Raw genomic sequence first — 19,923 nt, 5'->3', positions numbered from 1 at the left:
ATCCCTGGAAATATCCAAGTGTTGGATGGACTTGGAGCAGCCTGGGGTGGTGGAAGGTGTCCCTGCAGAGGCTGGGATGGGATTTAAGGTCCTTCCAACCCAAACCATTCCATGACTCTGTTCTGGGATTCCTTACAAGGACTTGCTGAAATCCTTGAACTCTTCTGGAATTTCAGCATCAACACCAAAAAGTTTGCTCCTGCATTTTACTGGGAGCTGCTGATGTTTTCCAGACCCCTTTTACAGGAGGAGACCTCCAAGGGCTGGAGAAGCTCAAGCATAAAAAAAAAAAAGAAATTTCCTGCTCAATTTACTGGAAAAAACCTGAACTGCAGCCGGATCCCTTCGGTGGAAATCTCTTTTTACTGGGACTTTAATCCACTTTAGCAAAGACAAAAGGCCAAGTGGAGCCAGTTTATTACATGTGAAGGAAAAGAATATTATTAATTTGCCTATTTTATTCTTCTTACCATTTTATTTTGTCATTACTGCTGTAATCAGTTCCTATTTATGCTCTGGCTGTTTGATAGTTTTAAATACCATTTTTTCCTTACAATTATTTTCTGGCCAGCCTTGAAAAGAAGTCAAATGAGGATAATTGCTCCTGCTCTTTGATGAATTTCTTGGTTCTGGTATTTGAAAATGCAAGATGATGATGGTGCTTATTTGCTTCTGTGTTTTGCATGGGAAGATTTCTTAGAAATTGGGAGAAAAAAACCAACTCACTTCCATGGACCTAAGGCTGAAATTGCCTTAAAATCACCTTTTCCCATGATTTTTCACCAGGTTTTAAAAAGCACAAGGAGATTTTTGTGACAACAATTCAAAGTGAGGACAAAATTGTGGATTTTTGCTTATTTTGCCTCAAATTAAGTCTGCTCTGCCCCGGCTGTGGGAAAATTCACAGGAGCACAGTGGAAGGGATGGTTTGCACATCTGACCCTGTGACACCCTGTGGCATCTCCTTACCCTGCTCCATGGCCACTCACAGAGCTCTGCTTTGGGGACAAAAAGCAACATTTAGGTCAAGGGATTGATGCCCAAAGGGATGAAGCCCTGGAGGAGGAGGCAAGGGAGGAATCAGATTTTGGGAGATGGGAAGAGGGGCTGGGTGGATTGGTGCCTTGTAACCCGTGAGATTTAATAAATCCATCTCAAAGCAATTTTATACATAAATCCCAGGATATTCTGAGTTGGGAGAGACCCACAAGGGTCAAATGCAGCTCTCAAGTGAAGAACCCATACAGGGACAGAATTTCCATCCTCAGGGAGCTCCAGAGGAGCTTGGCAGCCCCTAAACCTTGAACAGGGGTGGTTTGCAGCCCCTAAATATTGTATAGGGGATGGTTTGCAGCCCTAAATATTGCAGGAGTGGTTTGCAGCCCCTAAATATTTTATAGGGAGATGCTTTGCAGCCCCTAAATATTGTGTAGAGTGTGGTTTGCAGCCCCTAAATCTTGGATAGGAGGATGGTTTGCAGCTCCTAAATGTTGGACAGGGGTGCTTTGCAGCCCCTAAATCTTTGATAGGGGGTGCTTTGTATTCCCTAAATTTTGGACAGGGGTGCTTTGCAGCCCCTAAATCTTGCTGGGTGATGTTTGCAGCCCCTAAATCTTATATAGGGGGGTGCTTTGCAGCCCCTAGGTCTTCGACAGAGAGGTGGCTTGCAGACCCTAAATTTTGGACAGGGGGTGGTCTGCAGCCCCTAAATCTTGCAGGGGGTGGTTTGCAGCCCCTAAATCTTGGATAGAGGCTGTTTTGCAGCCCCTAAACCTTGGACAGGGGGTGGTTTGCAGCCCCTAAATACTGTATAGGTGTTACTTTGCCGTCCCTAGGTCTTGGACAGAAGGGTGGCTTGCAGCCCCTAAATATTGTATAGGGTGTGGTTTGCAGCCCCTGAATCTTGGACAGGGGGTGGTTTGCAGCCACCATCCCTTGGATACCCCTCTCCAGCACAACAGGGCTGATTTAGGGACCTTTTGGCACCCAAATCCACCCCAACACTTCATTTCCTGCTCTTATTTCCCGTGGTGCTCTGAGGGTGGAGCAGATGTTGTGCCCATGGCAAGTCCTGGCAGATCAGATCCAGAGCTGGACATGCCAAAAGTGCTGGGTGTTCTTAAAAATGGGATTTTTGATGAATGGAAATATCACCAGAACCCAAAACTCAGGTACTAAGAACTGAGAATCCAGTCCCTGTAGGATTGAGTAAGCAAGGCCTGGGAAAGCTGGGATTGAGCTCCTGCAAAGGTGGCTCTACCCAATCAATCTCTATTTGTACTTTCCCTAAGGAATATTTTTTTTAGTTTTCTAGTTTAATATTATTTTCCCAACCTGTGGAAATGGATTTCTGTAACAGCAGGCATCAATGGCATGGATGGATGTTCTGAAAACATTGATATTTTCCCTGCCTGCATCAGTCCAAGCAGGTGCTGGCAGAGAACAGCATGACTTGGATTTTCTTGATCACGATGTTCACGTTGCCAGTGTCCTCAGGAGGTGACAAAGCTGTCCCTGGGCTGAGCCTGCTCAGGACTCACGTTGGCTGTGCTGCCTCAGGTGCTGTTTCCTCCCTGCCCTTGCCAGTCCTGCTCCCAGCACTGACTGTGGCTCCCCTAAAGCTCCTTCCAGCCCTTCCCACGGGGTTGGATCCCCCACCTCTGGCATTTTCCTGTGCCAACACAGGGTCAGCTGTGCCTGAAGAGGAATTTTTTGCACTCTGTGACTTACAGGATTTGGGTTTTTTTAATTCCATGAGGTAGTGCATTACAGTTGCAGCCAGATCCAAGGGAATCATTTATCACCTGCCCCAGCCTCCCCTCCTAAGCAAGCTCCACCAAATTTGCACATCCAGTGCCTTGGAATTGTCCCCTTGTCCCCCTTCCTCTGCTCTGAGCTCCATTTATTGTGCTGGTTACTGAACATCATTTCCTAAGCATCAGGAGCTGGTTGTTATCCAGTGTTCTCCAGGCTCTGAAGAGGCACCTTCACCTTCCCACCTGGAGCTGGGAATTGCTTTGTGATTGATGGACACCAGGGATCTCCTTTAATAACAGGCTCATCATTGCAGTGCTGGGGAGGGATCGTTCATCATCTGCCTCACAACGTCCTGCATTGCTTTGGAGCTCCAGAAATGTCCTCTCTTGTATTCAGGGCACCCTGACAAAGGCAAGGAAAGATCAATCTGACTCCATCTTCTTAGAAGGCTCATTTATTATTTTATCCCTATAATATCATGGTGGCTCAGAGGGTTGGGATGATCTGTGGTATTTTCAGGGTCCCCTATATTTGGGGGATAATGATGATCTGATTCGTCCATGTTTTAGGAAAGGAATTTGATCCATTTTTAGATATTTATTATTTTAAATACTTATGTATAAATTATATTATTATAATATTATATTATTTATTATATTAAAGAATACTATACTAAAGAATAGAGGAAGGATGCTTACAGAAGATTATAAGATAATAATGAAAAACTCGTGACTGCTTCCAGAGTCCTGACACAGCTTGGCTGTGATTGGTCATTAAGTAAAAACAATTCACATTAAACCAATCAAACAATGACCAGTTGGTAAACAATCTCCAAACACATTCCAAAGCAGCAAAACACAGGAGAAACAAATCAGATAATTATTGGTTTCTTTTTTCTCTGAGGTTTCTCAGCTTCCCAGGAGCAAACTCCTGGGCAAAGAGATTTTTCCAGAAAATATGACAGTGACAGTCCTCCTCCACCAAAGGGATTCACCTGAGCAGATTTGTCTGGCCACAGTTGGTTTATCACCTGGTGAACTCTAGCCTGAAGGATTTATTTTGTGATTTCTCTGGATGAAAAGTGAGGCTGGTCTGGAGTTCCTGCCTCATCCAGCCCCCAGCATTTTTCTGCTCCACCAAAGGGACCTGAGCAGATTTGTCTGGCCACAGTTCCTTTTTCATTTAGTGAACTCTTTTCTGAAGGATTTATTTAGGATGAAAAAGTGAGGCTGGTGTGGAGCTGCTGGTTCATGCAGCCCCCAGCATTTCTCTGCTCCACCAGAGGGACCTGAGCAGATTTTTCTGACCACAGTTGGTTTTTCACCTGGTGAACTCTAACCTGCAGGATTTATTTTGTGGTTTCTCTGGATGAAAAGTGAGGCTGGTGTGGAGCTCGTGCCTCATGCAGCCCCCATCATTTCTCTGCTCCACCAGAGAGCAGATTTGACTGACCACAGTTGGTTTTTCACCTGGTGAACTCTACCCTGAAGGATTTATTTAGGATGAAAAACAAGGGTGATGTGTTGGTTCTATCACTGTTTGCAATGTTTGGCTGAACACAGGAGGTGTGTTTGATTCGAGCCCATTGCTTCACTCTTCTTTTTGTGTGATTATTTTTTGTTTGTTTGTTTTCCATTTAGCATTTTCCTTGCTTTGTTGTTTCTGGAGGTGAGTTCTGGGTTTGTTCAGCCCCTCTGTGTCGTTTGCCCTGCTCAGCCTCTGCACCTGAGGGACTTCACAGAGCCAGGGGTCCTTAGGGCAAACCATTGGTGCAGCTTCCTTGGCAGCCAGACCAGGGACAAGGGGACAATTCCAAGGCCCTGGATGTCCAAAGCACTTCTTGGTGCCACTGCCAGTGGAAGGAAGAGCCTTTTGGGGGTCACACAAAGACCCCAAAGCAAAGTTGGTGTTTTTTCCTGCTTCTGCCTGGCCTGATGCCTGAACTCCCCATGTTTGGGTTCCTGTCTGCCTTCCCTGTCCCAGCCAGAGCTGCACCAATGGCCCGTACAAAAGGGGCTGCCATGAGCTCACCCTGCCCCAGGCAGGGCACACCTGGGGCTCAGCTGGCACCCACAGCATTCCCCAGTGCCCTTCTCTCACCTTTGCTTGGGGAAAGCCTTTTTCAGCACCTCTAAATTTGTAGGAGCCTGCCAGGTAATCAGCTACACTTGGAGGAACTTCTTGCACTCTGTGAATTATGAGGTTTGGGGTTTTATTAATTCCATGAGGTAATGGATTAGAGTTGTAGCCAGGTCCAAGGAAATAATTTAATCACAGGTGTGAGGGGTGAGTTTTGGGTGGGAGGAGAACCTGGGTGGTGCATGAAACCTGGTGGGCAGTGGCAGAGAGAGCTCCTGGACGTGGGCACCAGACCTAAGCACAGTTTGTCACACTGCCCACTGCTGTTCCAGTTACCTGTGCTTCCCAGGACAATTTCCCAGCTTCCAAGGACCTCCTCCTGCTGTCTCCAGGACTGGTTTCTGCTGGTCCCACTGGGCTTGTTCACAGAACTGGTGCTGTGATTGCAGTCCCACAGGGGGCCAGTGCCTGTCAGTGAGAGCAAGACAGAAAAGCCACCAGAGGTGGCACCTCAGTCCCTTCACCCTGACCCCTGTGGCCCTTTTGTACAGGTCTGGGGATGCAGGGAGGGGGGAACTGCTCTGTTTCTCCAGGTTTTCCATCTCGGAGGTTCCATGTTTTCCTTCTGTCTCGGGAGTACCGTGGTGATTTCCACATCTCTGTTGGGCTCTGGGCACCCAACAGGACCCAGCAAGAAGCTGCTGAACACCCAGCCCGTGCCCTGTGCTCTGCTGGGGGGTGTAGATTAGAAGAGGTGTTCTTTTCCTCTTGCTGGTTGTGGTTTCTTCCCTCTGCTCCTCCCCTGGAGTGTGTCAGTGTGTGAGGTTCTGATTCCTCCCATGGGTTTTCCTCTCTGTTCTCACCATCGGTGTCACCCACAGCCACTCTCTGGGCTCTGTCCCTCCTTCCTGGTAAGTAGAATCTGGTGAAAATCAACTCCTGCTGTCGTTTTGCCCTGGAAAAGGAGGCTGGGCTGGCTCTGTGGTTTCACACATGGTGGTTCCAGGCAAATTTATGGTTTGAAAAAGATCCAACCACAGGAGCAGAGCGGTGAGCCTGGAGCGCTGCAGGACTTGTGTCACATTCCCTGCACAGGTGACAAGGACAGAGCATGGCCTTCATCCTGCCCAGCACCAAACGAGGCAGGGAGACACACAGAGGCTCATCCCAGTCTCCCACGGAGGGATGTGCATCTGCTTTCCACAATTTCCAACAATTAAACCCAAAATCCCCACATGTACTGCACAGTGCTGACTCCCAGGTCAATCAGGGCAGCGTTCTCCTCCATCCCAAGTTTTCCCAAAGGAATTCCTTGGTTATGCCCTGCACTCAGGGGCTTGTTCTCTGCAGGATTTTGTTGCCAAAGAGTAAAAAGGTTCCCAGCTTGAACAACCTGGAAATTATAATTTCCTTGGTTAGCATGCAGGACATGCCACCCCCACTCTGCCTCTGCTCCTGTTTCATTTGGCACCAGACAAATACAGAAATCCTGGGGTTTAGGTAAAATACTTCACCTGGCTGCTCAGCTCATTATTTGCTTCAAGCAAAACTTTTATGATGCCTTCCATAATTTTTCTTATATTCACTCCAGGTTTCTGAACCTCTGGATTTTGTGTTATATGCAGTAACTGAGCCAATATTTCTGTTCAGAACAATCCATTAATTTTAATAAACGTATATTTAAACCTCTACTTCTATGATACCCAGAGAATATTAGATTTTAACTGGGCTTTCTGGTTGGCTAGAATTGATTGTTAACAGATTTAAACGTTCATGAAAGCAGGAGGAAAAATGCTGCAACTGAAAAGGCAAATCAGGAGGCGAAGGGATTTTATTTTCAGTCTTGGGGAGGGTTTTTGGAATGCTGTAGATTGATAAAAATGATCATTAGAGCTGGGAAAAAATTAATGCCTCAAGCCAAGATCAATCAGGATATTTAGAATCCTGGTTTTCTGTGGATTGCCTGCCTTTTCTGTGTGATTCAGTGATTTCCATATTTAGAACCCCCCACAGAAATGGTGTGGAGGAGATGGAGGAGAATCTACAAAATTCCTTGAGCTGCAGGAAGCTCCTTTCACCCCTGGGCCCTGCCCCACTGGAGCTGCAGCAGGGCTGAGGTTTTTAGGCCCAGTGACCCAATTTTGGGCAGTCTGAGCCAGGCCCATCCCAATCCCTGTCCGAGGAGAGAGGTGGGTGCCTCCTGAGGCAGGGACTGAGGAGAAGTTGTGTGGCATCAGCTGCTGGAGCTCAGGTGGATTTTGGAGCCTGGGGTCCTCTCTCCAGCCCTTGCTCCGTGCTAAAGCTTCCTCCTGGTGCCAGGAGCAGGAATTAGCAAATGGAATCCTCTTGGAAATGAGGATTTGCAGCACAATCCCCCCATGGCTGCAGCCAGGCCTCCCCAGGGTGGCAGAGGAGGCTCCTGCAGGACTTTGGTGATGTGAGTACCAGGGAGCCACAGAGCTCCATGCTCATTGTGTGCCTCTTGGTCACCTCTTCCTTTTGCCTCCCTTTTGGACTCTTTGGTTGTGTCCTCATTCTCCAGAGGGTGGTGTGTCCATGGTTTCCACAGCCCTGGAGCTTGCCTGGTCTCCTCCCCGTCTGCACCCAACAGGACGCGGCCTGTACGAGTCTCCTCCCGATGTCTTTTATGGTTTCTCTGCCTGTTTGGTTTGGTTTGATTTTCCTTTTGGTTTGGTTTTTTTTTTTTTGGTTTTCTGGCTTTTTCTTTTCTCACTTTTTGTTTTCTTTGTTTGTTTTGTTTTTTTGCATGTGCAGTTTTGTAAAGCAAACTCGAGGTACTGTATCTCGCAGCTCGTCAGTCTCCAGCGTAAATTCACCGTGAGTTGCTCTCTGTTACGATATTCACTACGTGGATTTCTCATTTAGAGCTCTGTCAACCTTCCCCTTCTCCTGGTGCCTTCACTCTCCCTGTGTTCTTTTTCCCCAAAAAATCATTCCCATCATTGTGGAAAGCCTCCAGACCAACATCCAGGGAAAGGACTGGAAGGTGTCATTGTCATTTGATGCTTGTGATTTGTGAGCAACTCTTGTGTTCCATACATTGACTGTGACTTTTCCCCCTCTTCCTTCCTCCATTTTTCTCCCTGAGTTCCTTTCCATTATTTCTCCTGAACTGTTCTCCTCTCTTCTCCTGTCTCCCCTCATTTGATGGTTTGTCTTGTTCTCACTTGTATTTCTTTCTGTTCTCTGTGTTTATTCTGTGCTGGGCTGTTGGCTTTGATGTTCCACCAGTGTTTGCACTCTGGGTTCCGTGGGAGAACCAGGAGAGCTCTCTTGGAGGGAAAACTGGAGGAGGACTTCAAAAGAATTCTGGAAACGGGGTCCAAGTGAGACTAAATTGGAAAACTCTTGAAAAGCTGGTTATGTCTTTGCTCACTGACCTTCTTGAGCTGGAGCTTAAAGCGACTGATTTTGTCCTAATGAGGCTCTTGGCTACTCCTCTGGAGCTGGAGTTGAGCAAACACAGTGGAAAACTCTCTCTCACTCCATGTGCTTCCTCCCAATCCAATCCTGCTGGCTGTGCTGTGGGTCAGGGTGTGCTTTGACACCAACAGGTTGGTAAAAACATCATTACTGCTGCTGACTAACCCCAAAAACTCCTCATCAGCTCTTGTCCCACCCCCACGAGTGTCCTTTGGGTTATCCTTTAACTGTGTGACCTTGTCTTTCTTCTTTAATGCTTTTGGAGACTCAAGTAAGTGCAATTCCAGCCTGGGGGTTTGTCCTGGCCCCACAGCAGGCACCAAGGTACTGTGAAGCCAAGGAGCTTTTCCAGCAGTTTTTCCAGCAGCCTTTCCTCCCTGATATTCCCTTGGGTGTTTGGGGGCTCTTTATGCACTGGTGGGGCTTGGACAAGTTGGGATTTAAAATATGTTGATGCTTTGTGTGAGTTTAACTTCTGTGACCAAGACTGAGCTGTTGTGACTGCCCAAAGTAGGTGTGACCTGTCTGTGTCCAGGTCTGATGGCTCACAGGGAAAATTGGGGGAATAAATGAGATTTAGTCATCTTTTGGATCATTTCTTCCAGTGTATTTCCTGGCTGCTGGGAGTTTTGACAGGCAGAAAGGTGCAGAGAGGGCTCAGATGCACTTTGGGTGCCTCCCACCCTGACAGGGGGGGACAGAATAGAGAAAAGGAGGTGCTGGGAGCTGCCTTCAACCCAAAATTCCAATTTCCCCCAGCAGAAGTTATCCCAAACTGTTCCCAATCAATGTTTTCCAACTAGCCTTTAAAAAAAAATACAGATTTTTGTCTTTTCCGAATTTCCAGAGGCAGAGTTGCCTTTTATAAAAGGATGAAATCAAAGTTCAGGTACCAAAATCCTTTTGGAAGGAAGATTTGGCCTCATTTTGAGGCATTTTTCATTGGGGTTTGTTGTTAAATCCCCACCAGAACAGAGACCCTGGAATTTAACTGCTGTGACCAAGGTTGAGCTTTTGTCATGGCCCAAATTAGGTGTGACCTGTCTGTGCCCAGGTCTGATTGCTCACAGGGAAAATTAGGGGAATAAATTAGATTTAGTCATCTTCTGGATCATTTCTTCCAGTGTATTTCCTGGGAGCTTTGACAGGCAGAAAGGTGCAGAGATGGATGAGCTGAATGTGCTTTTTTTCCTCAGTGAGTTTTAAGGAGCGTTTTCCCCAAAACCTCCAGAGAGATAAAACATTCGGCTTTGTGCACACCAACCCCAAAGTGAAATATCCCATTGTGTTTTCCAAGTGGAAAATGGAAATGTGGAGTTTATGAACCCTGAGTTCATGAACAGAAAATAGGATTTGAGTGGAAAGGTTTTGTTGTATTTTAACAACAAATTCCCTTTTATCTGAAACACAGAATTTCACAGCCAGTGTGTGATGTGTGGTTATTTTTAACACTGAATTATTATCTTTCCATAGGCTGCTTTCATTCATTATTTACTGCAGCAAAATATTAAGGATTTCCATGAAGTGCAGCAGTGATTTCAAAGGTTATGGGAACAAAATCTTGAATCATTAAGGAGCACCCTAAGATTAGAATCTGACTAAAAATACACTTTCCTTTCTTAAACAAACCACACAGTGCTTGCAGGTTTTATTTATACCAATATTAGTCATTGATTCATTAATATGAATTTTATTTGATTCTCCAGGAATTGCAGGGTTTTCTTTCCAGCCACAGGCAGGAGTTGTTTGGTGGTATCTTAACCCAAGGAACACCAGTGGAGCTGGTACCAGCAGTGATATCTACAACATTTCCAGCCTGGAGGGTCTGGGGAGGGAGCAGAGCCTTCAAAGAGTTCCAAATACTCCTGAAAATAGGGAGGGGGAGTAAAACAGTGAATTACCAGCAGTGTTTGTGGGATGTTGGCAAGTCAGGAGTGATTTACAGAGCAGTTTCCTTAATGGCTTCAGGAGCATTTTAAGCAGCCAGCAGTGAGCAGGGTTCAGATGAGCAGTTGGCTTTATGTTTTTTGTGGAATTTTATGGGTTTTATGGATTTTTGGTTTTTTTGTGAAGCAAATATTTGTTATCACAAATCTTCTTTTTGATCAGTTTAGACAAGCCCTGCCCTGCTCATGCTGTAGCTGGGCTGTGCCTGCCCTGATTTGTGCAGAATTCACTGCCCCAAATGAAAGGGGAAGCAGAGGAATTAATTTTTGCCCTGTTGATGTTCTTCCACCTCCTCCAAACCCCTCCTGCTGCTGCATCTCCTCCTGGGCAGGGGGCTGGGCTGAAGCCCTGCTTTGCTCTAAGGGGTGCCATCAATCAGCTCCCAGGCTGTCCCTGTTCCCAGGGAGCACCAGGAGAGGAGGAGCTGCCACAAATCCCCAGCTCAGTGGCTGTGGGGACCCAGAGAGAGCCAGGACTGGGTAAATCCAGCTGGACAAGCAGCTGCCACTTCCTGCTGCTGCTCTGGCTCTGCAGTTCCCAGCGCTGTCCCCATGGGGCCCATGTGCTCAGGTGCTTTGCCCCCATTCCCACAGCAGCCCCTGAGCCCTGGCTCTGGCTCCTGGGTGGTGTTTTTGGGATGACAGGGTTTGGAAAGATAGGATTTGGGATGACAGGATTTGGATTACAGGATTTGAGATGCTCCTCACTGGTCAGGTGCGGGTGGTGTTATCAGGGATCCCAGGATGAGGGAAGAGATAAGAATCTTGACTCCATGTTTCAGAAGGCTAACTTACTATTTTATTATATATATTATATTAAAAGAAAATGATATATTAAAACTATGCTAAAGAATAGAAGAAAGGATTTCATCAGAAGGCTTTAAAGGAATAGAAAGGAATGATAATAAAATCTTGTGACTGATCAGAGAGTCCGAGCCAGCTGAATGTGATTGGCCATTAATTAAAAACAACCACATGAGACCAATCACAGATGCACCTGTTGCATTCCACAGCAGCAGATAACCATTGTTTACATTTCATTTCTAAGGCCTCTCGGCTTCTCAGGAGAAAAGATCCCAGCAAAAGGATTTTTCATAAAATATGTCTGTGACACTCTAGAGATGGAATTGAGCTCACAGGTGCTGCGTTTTCCTGATTGGGTTTTTACCACACTTAGTAAATATCCTGATTTGCCTTTTGAAAAATATTTTTGGAGTGTTTTCACTGTGGAAAGAGGAATGGCTGTGCAGGCATTGCCTCTGCAGCTCCTGCTCTGGAGCTGTTGGTGCCCAGAGCCAGCGGGTGGCTTTGTGCTGGAGGGTTTGGCACTCGCCTCCGTGCCTTGTGTCTGCGTTAAGGATGCAGCTCATTTCCAGGTGCTGGGAAATTCCAGCTTGGAATGTCAGTGCCTGATTTACCCAGGGATCTGAGCTGGGTTGATGTGTGCACTGCCTGCTTCCTGCAGGTTCTCAGGAGCGCAGTTCCCTGGCAGTACCTCTCACTTAGCCCTGAGTGATGGGCAGTGGGAACAGCTCAGAGATCATTTAAAAGCTGATTTATGTCCTTGGTGGAACTGAAACACAAGTGCAAAACTCCTCCTGCAATGGCACAGCTCATGTCAGAGCTGGGCTGAGGATCAGCTCTGAATCCCAACCTTCCTCCTCCTCGCCTCCAGCCTGATTGAAGGGATTTTCTTTCCTTCTTGGCTGCTGGCTTGGTTTGAACAGACAGGTATCTGCTAAGGAAGGCAGGAGCCTCTCTTGAAATGGAAAATTTAAACCCCCTCCCTCTGAATTATTATAAATTTGAAATTATTGGGCTCTCAGGCAAAGATACGGGAGTAGGAATAACAGTTCTTTACTAGGAAAATTAAAAATACAAATGCAATAGTACAAAAAAAAAGAAAACAAACCACTGCCAGAGTGAGACCATGCCCTGCCCCCTGTGTGTCAGGGCGGTGTCCCAGCCCCATCCATGGGGGCTCAGCCCTCCTGCAGTGCCAGCTGTGGCTCTGCTGCAGCACGGATCCTGCACAAGGGGGGAGTTTTCCTCTGCAGCTCCAGGGCTGCTGCAGATGGGCCTGGGCTCCCTCTGGCCATGCAGGGCAGCAGAAAGCTGCTCCTCTGGCAATGCAGGGGGCAAAGGCTGCTGTGCTGTGCCAGGCTCAGGTTGGATCCAGGTAGGAATGCTTGGCTCCTGCCCTGGGCGCAGCATCTCCCCATGGGATGCTGGAATGGGATCAGCCCTGCAGGGACACTCAGTGGCCATGGACAGCAGAGATCTCCTGGAGGGAGGGTTGGCTGTGGGAGAGAGAAAAAAAACAACTGCCCATGGACAGCAGAGAACTGCCCCAGCTCTGACAGATGGGGATAGAACACACAGCCCCAACCACATCTTGCATTTCCAACAGCTGGGATGGGCTCAGCACAGGCAGCAGGCACAGGCTGTGTCCATGGGAGCTGCCTGATGATTTTCTCACTGTTTTCCTTTCCGACACTGAGCTTTGTGTCCCAGCCCTGCTGGTTCCTGTCCTATGGCAAAGGAGCACAGGATGGAGCAGGGGGTGCTTGTGCTCCTCCCTCTGCTCTTGGGTTTTAGATAAACTGGAAGTTTCAGCACAAAGTCACTTGTCTCATGAATCATTAAGGCTGATTATCACCTCATTGCTGCCCAAAGCACAGGACAAAGGCTGGTCCCACCCCAGGACTTTCACTATGGAGTGAGGAATATTCCCTAAGAACAGAGGTGTTTGTGGCAGCATTCAGGGAGCTCAGCCAGGCACAGAAAATCCCTCAGCTTTCCTGAGCCTGGCTTTGAAGAGATCTGTAGCCCAGTTGGGTTTAGCAGAGGTAAAACCCTGGGATGCCCATCCCAGGTAGCTCCATCCCTGTGAGAGCTCTGCAGAGCTTTCCCTGTGGCTTCCCATGGGAAATCCTTGGACAGGGCAGCAGGGCTGGGCAGTCAGAGGCTCTGCACATTCCTCATTCCTTCTCAAACCAAGGAAAGCTGTTGATGAGTGAGAATATTTTAATTTTTCATATTTTTGAGCTAAAGAAAGTGGTGAGTGCCCACTGTAATGGGGCTGTTCATCCTTGAAGGGAGCTCTGCCTCGGGAGGAGCCTGTCCCCCCTTGAGTGTGGGATTTGGGATGAGCAGGGCTCTAAGCCATTTGTCCAGGACCTTCTGGTATTATTTACATTTAGAACTGTGATTTTTATCACTTGTTTTCCTGCCATGGTGCACATGGGGGACTCAGCTGCTGGACAACGAGTCCAGAACTTGGCAACAGGGCATAGATATTTAATTTTCGTGATCGGCTCTGATTTTGGGACTAAATGAGGTTTCTTCACATCTGCCTGGGTGCTCTCATGAGGGCTTTTAGTGAATTTTTTCCTCTTTAGCAGCACCAGGCAGCAGCAACCTCAGTAAAGAAACAATTCCCCAGCAGAGCCCAGAGACACAAAACCCTTCTGACAGCTCCCACTGTGCCACATGAGCGTGGCTGGACGTCACCTCCCCGGGGTCTGTGCACGGTGACAGAGCCAGACAGCCCCAATCAGCACCAGAACACACAAAAGCTGCTTTTTTCCACTGCCAGGGGAGCCCAAAAATGCGTAAGGAAGCTGTGTTTGCCTCCCATGTGGGCTCTGCTCCCTCCAGCTGCACAGCTCAGCCTGAGGTGTGGGGAATGGAGGTGTCAGAGCAGGCTGGGAGGGGGAAAATGCCTTTCCTGGTTTTGCTAGAAAAAGTTTTACTAAGGAAATAATGGGTGCTGAGTCTCCATGAGGTTAAATCCAGAACTCACCTGGCAGCCAGCGAAAAGCAGAGTTTGGCTTGAGGTTTTTAGGAGGAAAAGAAAAAGTTGTCCCTTCATAAACTTCAAACTCTGGTTGGGTTGTGGTCGCTTTGAATGTGGTGGTGAGAACCCAAATGCTGTGCTGAAAAATCCAAGCATTCAGGCCATTGCAGAGGAGGTGTCCTGGCCACAAGAGGTGACAGAGATGAGCAGGTGTCTCCAGGTGGTGCCATCTCATCTTCATGTTGGGATACTGAGACGGGGAAGGGTCTGGAGGGACCACACAAGGAGGGACTGAGGGCTCTGGGGTTGTTCAGCTGGAGCAGAGGGAGGGCAGAGCTCCCGGGGCTGCAGCTCCTCCCGAGGGGCAGCTCCATCTCTGCTCTGGGCCAGGGACAGGAGCCAGGGCACGGCTGGGGCTGGGCCAGGGCAGCTCAGGCTGGAGCTCAGGGCAAGGCTCTGCCCCCAGAGGGTGCTGGCACTGCCCAGGCTGCCCAGGGAATGGGCACGGCCCTGAGGCTGCCAGAGGTGCCTGGGCTGGGCAGGGACAGGGGCTGATGTTCCTGATGGATCCCTTCCAGCTCAGGATCTTTCATGGATCTCTGTGTGACTCTCCCACATTTCCTGGTGCACAGGACAGTTTTCATTTACTAGTTGTACTTTTCCATTCTCCATTGATGTGTGGGCTGGCTGGTCCATGCTCACCTGGAAGGATGCTGTGGATTTAGAGCAGTTTTAAACCTGTTCCTGAGCCAGCAGGGCAGCACAGCTGGAAAACAAGCCCTGGGGCTGGCTGGAAGGGGAAGGGGCTGGTGCATCCTCAGGGACAGGTTTGATTTTCCCTGCTCCTCCTGCTGATCTAACTTCTCTTGCTCACCACTAATTTCCTCATCCAGATATTTCCAGGTGGGGAGAAAAGTGCTGCTAATTTTGGGAAGCTTTGCGGGCTGTTCCAAGGCTCTGGCTGGGGTGTGTGATTTTTGTGTGCTGACGTTTTAATCCTTCAGACTATTCCCGAGGCTTCCACATTTCCGAAACGCAGAATAACTCCTTTCCAGAGGGCTGATCTCATAGTGTGTGGGCAAACTAACACGGATGATCCTGCTGGCTTTCCCTGCTTATGTTCTCTCTCCATCCCTGTTACTCCTTTGGTTTGACCCTCTAATTCCCCACCTCAGCTAAAAATCCCCTGTTTTTTTTAGGGAATTGGCGCAAAGTTGGGTGCTGACTTATCACCTTTCTCCCGCCCTTAGCAAGCAGCAGAATTCCTCCAAATCCAAGTCGGTTTGGGAGCAGAGGACGAGCCAGATCCGGATGCACAACTTCCGAGCCAGCTGCGAGGCGCTGTACAACGAGCTGGACCCCGAGGAGCGCGTCCGCTACGCCACCACCCTGCACATCCGTCCCGACATGAAAACCCACCTGGACCGGCCGCTGGTCGTGGAGCCCCGCAGCGAGGGCAGGAACAACCTCACCAAGCTGAGCCCCGTGGATGTCCAGGAGGTGGTGGAGCACCCCAAACCCACCTCTGCCGATGGGGCAGAAGCGCCAAGGAAGCACCACCGGCATCGGGAGAAGGAGAAGCTGGGAGAGCAGGAGAAGGGAGATGTCACCAAGGAGGAGAGCGGCGAAGCCGGGGCTGGCACCAAGGAGGAGCGGCACCGGCAGCACCGGAGCCGCAGCAAGGAGGTGGAAGGGGGCAGCAAGGAAGGGAAGAGCGACCGTAGCAGGGGGCAGGAAGGGGGCAAGAGGCACCACCGGCGGGGCTCGGTGGACGAAGGGGGTGAGAAGGAGCACCGCAGGCACCGCAGCCACCGGCACTCCTCCGACCGGCCCAGCAAGGAGGGCAACGGCACCGCCAACGGCGCCCGCGGCGAGCGGCGCTCCCGGCACCGCGGAGGGTCCCGCTCCGGGAACAGGGATGGAGAGCCCGGCACCAAGGGCGACAGCGGAGAGGAGCCCCACCGGCGGCACCGGCTCAGGAACAGGGCCCTGTCCACCTACGAGTCCGTGGAGAAGGACAGCGGGGAGAAGGAGGGGGAGGCTGGCGAGAAGGAGCACCGCAATCACCAGCCCAAGTGAGTGGGCGCTGCCAGGCCCTGCCTGGGTCGGTTCAGGGGTCACAAAGCCCCAGATGTGTTCCAGGAAATCCCTTATGGCCTCCCTGTGGCATTCCCTGCTGTCCCTCTGCCCACACCAGCTACCACCACAACCTGCAGTGTAGGAGTGTCAGGGGGTGGGACAGTGGGGACAGATGGAGATGAGAGATCTCTGCAGCCAGATCTGGAACTTGGGGTTTATTGCAAAGGGCCTGGGTGCAGGGCCCTGCAGGGAGCTGCCAAACACAGCTCAGAGCAGGAATGAGAGAAGAGAGGGGGAGAGAGGATGAGAGGGTAAGACAGCGAAGTTCCCGTTACAATACAATAAATCTTCTTCTGTGTTGAATATTCTGATTCTCACTAACCAATCTAGTACAAGATACAAATCCTATAGCATTTCCATACAGCCTATAAGAATCATTACATTACCATACTGTGTTACATTTTAAACCCTAAAAACTCCTCTTTGGGCCCCTTCTGCCAAGCTGCAGGGTCTGCTCTGAGCCTTGGGCCTGTCTGCAGGCAGAGGGTGTTGTTCCATCGAAAGGGGATCACCTTCAGCTGGCCACACCATTGTTTTCCAGTTGTTCAGTAACTGAGGATCTCAAAGCTTGCTTTCATTTCAATCTCGCTTATAGTTTCTATAATCTCACAGTCTTTTGCCAGACAATCATATTTATAAGGCTTTCCCGTTTCATCTTCCCCAACACTGCAGTTCTGTTTTGCCTCAATCAGCAGTGACAGAGGCTCCCAAAGACGATTTAGTTCATAAAACAGCTTGCTGTAAACACCAACAGACCCTGTAGGACACCAAGTGGAGCAGAGAATTTCCCAGCTTCTGAAGGGAAATTTCCTTCCTTCTGAAGGAAGCTCCTGAGGGACATCTATTTAAATTTCAGCCAGCCTTGCTTACAGCCCTTTGATTTTCATTTTTAATGGGGAGCCTTCAGCTGCACCACCAGTTGTTCCAGCACATGGCCTCTTCCATTAAGAGCAACGATGGCCCCCATTTGCTTTAATTCTTATGTAAGTCAAGTGAGAAAAGCAGCCCTGGTGAAGCATTTGGAGTAGTTAATAAAGAAGGATAGATTGCCTTTTCAGCTTTATTAGTCTGATGGAAAAGAAATTGCACTGGGATTCTTTAGAATAGAGTTCATGTCACCGTGGAGAGCCGTGAGTGGCACTGAGATAATAATTTTCCTGTCTAAATTATCTTCCTTTCAGCTGAATTTCCAAACACTCTGCCTGCTGTTCAGCGTGCTCATGTGCACGGGCTCACTTTCCTCCTCACTGGAGCAGAGCTGCTGCTGCAGAGGAGAGCAGGAGCCATTTAGCTGCTGATTGCCACGTTCCAGAATGGTTCCAAAACCGTTCCAAAAACGGGAAAAGAGAATCAGCACATTTAAATAAGGCCTGGGGAGAGCGTTAGGGAGCAGTGTGTGAGGATTCATCCAGCAGCTGTTCTGGGGAGTGGCTCGTGGCACTGCTACATGGTCCTGGCCTGGGAGCATCATTAAAGTGACCCCAGGGATGTCCAGTGCCACTGTCCCCTCCTAATGTTGGGATTGGGGTTTGGCCTGGGAGGTCTCAGAGAAAAAGATCCCAAATTTTGCTGTCAGAGGTTGTCCTGTATTGATGCAGGGCACCTTCAGCCAGGGAATAATGTGCTCTGACTCCATGATTCAGAAGGCTGAATAATTGCTTTATTAAGCTATACTGTATTGCATGCTAAAGAGATACTATACTGTACTATACTATGCTATACTAAAAGGATACTACAAAGCTACTAGAGAAAAACCCATGACTGTCTGAGACAGCCAGGACACAGCTTTGACCCAATTGGCCAAGGAATCAAAACAACCTTCACTGGTGTCCAACTAACAAATCACTTTGGGTAAACAATCTCCATAACACATTCCATGTGTGCCAAACAACAGGAGCAGGGAATAGAGATAAGAATTGTTTTCTGTTCTTCTCAGAGGTTCTCACTGCAAGAATTGTTTTCTCTTCTTCTCTGAGCTTCCCACTACCTTCCCCTGAAAAATCCTGGGAGAGAGAATTATGTCTCTCTCTGTTCAGAGAAAGTGAACACCACAGCCCTGCAAAGGATTTGCATGGAGGAAACAAGCTTAGCATGAGGTGCAGCATCAGGGATGTGTTCTCTGAACCTTTCCTGGGCCATATTGAACAAATCCTGCTTTTTCCTAGGGAGAACCAGTGTGAGCTGGAGGCCAGTGGCAGTGGCAGTGGCCCTGGCAGTGTCCCTGTGCACACCCTGCCCAGCACTTACCTGCAGAAGGTGCCTGAGCAGCCGGAGGATGCCGACAACCAGAAGAACGTGACCAGGATGATTCAGCCCCCCCTGGACAAAACCACCACTGTGAACATCCCTGTCACCATCACTGCCCCTCCAGGGGAAACCACTGTCATCCCAAGTGAGTGCCTCTGTCCCCTGCTTTTCCTGCTGTGGAATTGCCAGGGAATCCAAATCTCCAAGAAGTGAGGGGGGGCTTTCCTGGGTGCTGCCATCCTTGAGAGAGGCAGCCAGGGAACTTTGTGATAGAGGAGCTGTAATTGCCACATGGGCTGCAGGAACTCAGCAAGGGTTCCTGGTGGCTCTGGAAAACACCTGAGACTCCCTGGAGATGGCTCAGCCAGGCCACACCCTGTGTGTAAGGGAGAGGTGAGGGAGCAGGGAGAGCAGCATCCGTGTGTGACCCTGCTGCTGGCTCCTGTGGCATTCCAGAGCCTTTTACAACCCTCTGCATCACACTTGGAGCAGATCCACCCTCCCTGTCCTTCTCCAGAGCTCTCTGCCTTGGGTCTGTCAGCACAGACTTACAGATGGTCCCAAGATCCTCGTGCCCAGCCAGCACCAGGCTGTTCCCACCACCTTGGTGCTGATCCCTGGCAGGGTGGGAACAGCCTGGAGAAATCTGGAGAGCTCAGGAGAATCCCTGAGGGAAATCCAAGAGGTCCACATTAAACCTCTGGCTGTCAGGACTCTGCTTTCTGAGATCTGGCAGGGTCTCTGTGGTTTTTCACTCTGTTATCAGCCACAAGATTTATCTTCTATTTTTTTATTATTTTTCCTTCTTCTTTCTCCTTCTTTCCTCCTCCTCTTCAATGGTAATTTTGCTATATTGCAATGCTGAGTTCCTGTCAATCACAGTTTATCAGCCTCTCCCTTTCTTGGCCATTTCCTCTGGATCTGACTGGAGATCCAATAAGGAGTTTATTGAACATGTCACTCAAACACAAAGAAATGTCATTTTCTTGCAAAATAAAATAAAAAGTAATAACAACCCTGCACTGAATGCATTCCAAAGGGTGGGATTGTTGGACTTTGGGTCCTGGGAATTAATGGAAGAGCCTTTATACGTGTCTAAGAAGAGAATGTGCAGCATAAAATGTTACCCAGCTCATAGATGGGAAATTATCTTCAGTAAATTATCCCATAAACCCCCTGTAAGGGAAGTCAGGGTGAGAATTGGAGAATTTCCGACCTTTGGGAGGGAAGCTGGGAACAATCTCAGAGAAGGAGATCCCAAAACCTGCTGCAGGATGGAGCTGCTCACCTTTGCCTGTGGGGAACTCTGACCAAACCGAGGTGCACGATGCAGGCACAGCTCTGGAGAGTCCAAGAAGTCCTTTCCATGTCTCTTTTCCTATTTTTAGGAAATTCAGCAATCTCAGCCTTCAAATTATTAAGCCTCATCCATGAATCTGCTCTTTCATGTGTTCCAAAGCCAGTTGTGCTCCTGCTCTATGGGAAAAAACCGAATTACGAGGCTGGCCAGAC

The 19,923-nt window shown here is 48.9% G+C and overlaps 1 protein-coding gene across 14 annotated transcripts in view; it reads left to right on the top strand.

Moving 5' to 3' along the window:
* The window catches only part of CACNA1B (calcium voltage-gated channel subunit alpha1 B), a 322,441-nt gene that overhangs the window by 224,431 nt on the left and 78,087 nt on the right, over positions 1–19,923 (top strand). For 9 of the 14 annotated variants that reach the window (XM_064728143.1, XM_064728150.1, XM_064728148.1 and 6 more), the window contains 3 exons: positions 7,612–7,674; positions 15,276–16,100; positions 18,330–18,556. In XM_064728143.1, coding sequence (XP_064584213.1) covers positions 7,612–7,674; positions 15,276–16,100; positions 18,330–18,556 — 1,115 coding nt within the window. The remainder of the gene's footprint in view (positions 1–7,611; positions 7,675–15,275; positions 16,101–18,329; positions 18,557–19,923) is intronic. The other 5 variants (XM_064728152.1, XM_064728151.1, XM_064728149.1 and 2 more) reach the window with 1 other exon arrangement.

The sequence above is a fragment of the Zonotrichia leucophrys genome, chromosome 17 (assembly GCF_028769735.1).
Source record: "Zonotrichia leucophrys gambelii isolate GWCS_2022_RI chromosome 17, RI_Zleu_2.0, whole genome shotgun sequence".
Lineage (NCBI taxonomy): Eukaryota > Metazoa > Chordata > Aves > Passeriformes > Passerellidae > Zonotrichia > Zonotrichia leucophrys.
Note: the sequence above shows the minus strand (reverse complement) of the source record. Positions and strands in the feature narration are given on the sequence as shown.